Source organism: Ipomoea nil, unplaced genomic scaffold (genome assembly GCF_001879475.1).
Source record: "Ipomoea nil cultivar Tokyo-kokei standard unplaced genomic scaffold, Asagao_1.1 scaffold2297, whole genome shotgun sequence".
NCBI classification, from domain to species: Eukaryota; Viridiplantae; Streptophyta; class Magnoliopsida; order Solanales; family Convolvulaceae; genus Ipomoea; species Ipomoea nil.
Window position 1 is genome coordinate 510,216 of NW_017618725.1, and position 4,780 is coordinate 514,995.

The window sequence follows — 4,780 nt, forward strand, 5'->3', positions numbered from 1 at the left end:
CTTAGTCTTCTCAAAAGATATCTGAAAAGATCTCTATGCTTTTTGAATTTCAAATTCCCTTGGGTTTCGTTTCCTTCCTAAAAAGGAGTTGTACCGTTGTGTCCATCAATCACTTCTGCATGATATTTTGACTTGCCGCATTTATTAGGGTTTATCACCCTTAAGACTATATGATACCGGGTCAAGAAGAAAGAAATCACCTCAGCTCCCATCTCTCCACTTCCCGTGCTTAACTGCTATCGGTGTTCTATTCTTCTCCTCGCACTTAATCTTAAATGGCGGACCCCGTAAGAAACATCATCATTAAGCTTGGAAGCAAGGTACATCTTCCGGCGGCAGCCCTCAAACACATTCAGACGCTTCTACAGTTGGCTATGAAGAAGAAGCTCAAGCTTGATCCTCTGCTTCGCGACGAGATTCTGGTGACTGTTATGACCAACTATCCAGAATTTTATGCTGAATGGTCGGCAGATGATGTAACTGAACTTCTTGTATTGGTCGCCGAAGCCAGTGATGACGTCTCTCCAGTGTTTATTCCAAAACCCTTCGATGGAAATTGGGCAGGGGCATTCCTTCAATTTTTTGCTCAACGTGCCCTACAATCTGTTGAAGAAGCTCGACGTCGAGAGGAGTCCCAAGCTCTGTATCTTGAAGCTGCTCAGAGAGAAGCAACACACAGACAGGAGATTCTTCGACAACGGGTAAATGATTCTGAAACTCCTATTGAAATTTCTCCTGATAGACCTGTTGATTCTTCTATTCCATCGTCTGTGTCTGTTTTGCCTGAAAATCTATCTGCTTTGGGTTCCGAGAAGTCCCCTGTGAATGGCAATCTTCTATCTTTGCCTGTGACTAATGTTGATGATGAAAAATCTGATGCGTTGCGTGTGTCTGATGAGAAAACAAAGTCTTCTGATGAGCCAAATCCACTAAGTCTGGTTGTTTACGCTTCTAAGAATATTGCTCTGCCTCCGTCTGAAACTGATAATGTCTCTAAAGAGTCTTGTCCTACTGTTGATCCTCCTGCCTTACCTACAACTGTTAAACCTGTTGATTTATCAAGTCCCCACAAGTCTGAAAAAACAGGTGGCGTTCCTGTTTACACTGCAACATCTTTAGGAGAAAGCCTGGAACATGTGCGACATTTTGCTGGATTACCATCTGCTTCAATCCCTCAACCTTATCGAGTGATACACCCTTCCGAATCCTCCAGTGAAGATGATAAGATACTGGCTGAGGTATATGGATCCCAAGCACCTTCTTCTGCTGCCCCTACTGTTGAGGGAACTGCTCATCCTGATTCCACGAATTTCCGAATTTGAGAGATATCAAATATTGTTGGGAGCTCATCTGCAAATGTTTTTGAGTCTAGCCACTCGGTCACTCCTGTTCAGTCCCCATCCAGAGAAACAAGACGGACAAAAAGGAAGAATGTTCCAACAAAGGTTGTTGTTGAAACCAGTGCTGATAATGTAGATGTGGATCAGCCTGTGAAAAAGAGAAAGTCGAGTGAGATTGCTAAGCCTGAAGGAGACCCACCTATCCACCAAGTTTTCAAGACTCTACGTTCCTCTGTTAAGCAACAAGGAACTACTGCTGCTCAAGCTACTTCTGCACCAGCCCCCTCTGCTAGAAAAGGGAAACCTACTACAAGGTCAAGAGGTCGAAGTGTAACTCCGGAGGTTCCACCTATTGAAGGAATTGATTCTACTGTTTACAAACCTCAGTTTGTATCAACTGCTGCACAAACAAAATGGGCCACTATGGTCAGAAGGGAGCTGATTGTTCAAAGAACTGTGGATAAGAATCAACTGAACTCCGTTTGTGATATTCTGCCCTTGCTGAATGAAGTTGGTCTTTTGAAAACTGTTACAGATGTTTTCCCTTACTCCAAGCTGCTCACATATGAGTTCTATTGCAATCTCAGTGATGAGATTGACAGTCTCATAGGGCCACGACCGATGCAAATCCTCATCAGAGGGAAGTGGTATGATTTTGGGCCAGATGTAATAAATAAATACTATGGCTTGCCTACAGTGCAAGAAGAAGCTGTTACTGAATGGGACGTGGTGGCCAAAACTCTTACCGGTGGACATACTACATCCTGGCCTACAGGAGATAAGGACTATTTGCTGAGCTCGCATCTCACGTCTAGATATGTCATCCTACATCGCCTGGCTCTGCACAACTGGCTTCCATCAGCTCATTTCAACACAGTTGGCAAGCTTCTGGCAGGGTTCCTATTTAGAATTGGAACTAAGATGCAGTGTGATCTGGGCAAATGGATTTTTTATCATGTTCTAACTCTGATTCATCCCCGGGAACAGAAGGTAAGACTACCGTTTCCAAATCTGATTTTTGGCATCCTTACCTCTCAGGGTCTTAAGGCTATGCCCAGCGAAGTGATCAGTCCGACGCTGCTGTATACTGTTGATAAACATCTTCTCTCTGGAGATCATATTAAGGATGTTGTTCCTGTGACTGCCCCATCCAATTCGGAACCTGATGCTGTGAATGATGAGTCTCCTCATGCTAAAGATGAGAAGCTTTCCGAACAATTGAAGGCACGAGTTGCTGATCTTGAGACGGTGCACGGCATCATTGCCAAGCAACTGACTGGTGCGCGCACTGAGCTAGCTACTGTTCTTCTCCGCATGAGCTTGTCTGATACTGCTGCTGCTGCTGAGGATCCTGTGAAGTCTGACTGTGGCTCTCCCTCAAATGCTTAATCTTTGGCTACCATTGGCAAAAAGGGGGAGTAGTAAACTCAGTTTTTTTTTTTGTGATCGAGTACCTTCTGGCCCTGGCTGGGTGTGACTGTTTTGATATTGTTTGTTTTTTGTTTTTAGACTACTTTGGATCTTATGTTCGTTTTATCCTATGTAATCTTTTTGGACACTTGGGTTGCTTCCTTTAATAACCTATCTTAGTTCTTTTTAAATAGTTGAGTTGTTTTGCCAAATAATAGCCAAAGGGGGAGTTTGTTAGTGTTTTTATGTTCAAAAACCCCATATTATAATTGGCAATATTATTATGGCATACTAAGATAGGTTTAGAGTCTGTCGGTTGGGTCTACAGTTTACTGATCAAGCAGAAGCAACGACAGAAGAACTGACACTGAAGATCTGATTTAGGGAAGCTGTTTCCTTAAGAGTCTTACGCGGTATTATCAGCTCAGTATGGAAAGACGATCAGCGTATCTTCAAAGAAGGTAATGAACCTAATCTGCTGAGATTACATTCCTCTTTTATTGTCCTACCTTCTACAATCAAAGATCTTTTATGGAGAGTGTTTATAGAAGGATCTATAAGTACCAGTTCTAAAAGGTAACTGGGGTTACGCCAAATAAGAAGAAGAAACATTCTATATCAGCTTTAAGATGCTAGATCTTTGATTGTTATGCACCTTCTCAATACAACTTCTTCATGGTGATTAAGATTATGAACTTGAGAAGAGTTACTGCTGCTTAAACGAAAGGACACTAAGATCACACTGTTGTGGGAACAACATTATAGAGCGTCACTGAAGTGGACTGCATCAGAGCTGGCTCTCCAAGTGAAGGGACTTCATTGGACTTCTGTATGCATGGCTCTCCATCTTCAACAATCTACTAAACCTGTGTAGACTGGGTATGTACCTTGTGTGGGGCACTTGGGTAAGATTATTGTATATCTACCTTTGTACATTGGATTATGACTTAGTGGATTGGACGCCTATGTGATCGTCCCCCAGACGTAGATACACACTGTATCGAACTGGGTAAACATTGTGAGTGTTCGTTCTGTGTGTTTGTTTATTTTTCTCTGATGTTCGCTCCGTGATCTATCATTACTAAGTAGGTGCTTAACTGAATCTATCAGTATTCTAAGTCAGCAAACTATTTCTGATAATTTTCGTAAAACGAGGAAATGCAAAATTACAGCATTTTTTTTTGTTGAGAAGAAGAACTTAATTCATTGAATCGGATAAAAGACAGTCAACAAGAAAATGAGGAGGATTATCAAACCACTCCCCGCAACCTGACATAGAAACGGCTTCCCGAACAACAATGTGGGCAGCACGATTCGCAGATCGCTTAACAAAACAGAAGTCTACACCATTTATCGTGGATGCAACTTCCTTAACATCATCAATAATAAAACCAAAAGCAGAATTAAAAGAGTCTAAAGATAAAGCATAATACACTAACTAGGAATCTGTCTCAATGTCTACCTCTCCCATTCCCGTATCTTTCAACCAGCTAAGAGCTTCACGGATGCACACTGCCTCGACCTCTTTTACAATGTAATTCTCAGGAATGCACAACCCTTTTGTAGCCAAGATACCACCCTCGTCATCACGCAAGATCCAGCCTAACCCCATAACATTATTTTCAGCATCTAATGCAACGTATGTTTTCAGCTTCATACGCCCATGAGCCGACGATTTCCACTTCATTAGCCTATTACTCACATCAGTGTTCACCTTCATTTTTTCATTAGCTGCCCTCTAGTTCAACAAATAAGAGAGTGAAGCGTGTACAACATTATTGCATGCAAAAGGTACCCATTTCCAAGCTTTTTTGTTCCTACTCCACAAACCCCAACAAAGCATCACAAACTGATAATTACGAAAATACCATCGTATTTTTATTTTTAAATTTGATCAGATGTAAGGTTGAGATTGATTCTTATTTTTCTCCTATAGTACTGTTCTCACAGGATTCTTATTCTTATTTTTCTCCTATATAAAATTAGGTTCAAATGAGAAGCTCTATTAACATGTAAACCAGTGTACCATT

The 4,780-nt window shown here is 41.6% G+C and overlaps 1 protein-coding gene across 1 annotated transcript; it reads left to right on the forward strand.

Moving 5' to 3' along the window:
* The first annotated feature begins 275 nt into the window (after positions 1 to 275).
* On the forward strand, positions 276 to 2,729 carry LOC109151876. The gene is made up of 2 exons (XM_019299475.1): positions 276 to 1,238; positions 1,326 to 2,729. The coding sequence occupies exons 1-2, from the start codon at positions 276 to 278 to the stop codon at positions 2,727 to 2,729; spliced, it is 2,367 nt and encodes a 788-aa protein (XP_019155020.1).
* Positions 2,730 to 4,780: the final 2,051 nt, after the last annotated feature.

What these genes read in the sequence shown, in the direction of transcription:
- LOC109151876 (XM_019299475.1), top strand. Translation starts at nt 276, where the DNA reads ATGGCGGACCCCGTAAGAAACATCATCATTAAGCTTGGAAGCAAGGTA. An exon ending in ATGATAAGATACTGGCTGAG is followed by an intron (nt 1,239 to 1,325) that starts GTATATGGATCC and finishes CGAATTTGAGAG; the next exon opens with ATATCAAATATTGTTGGGAG.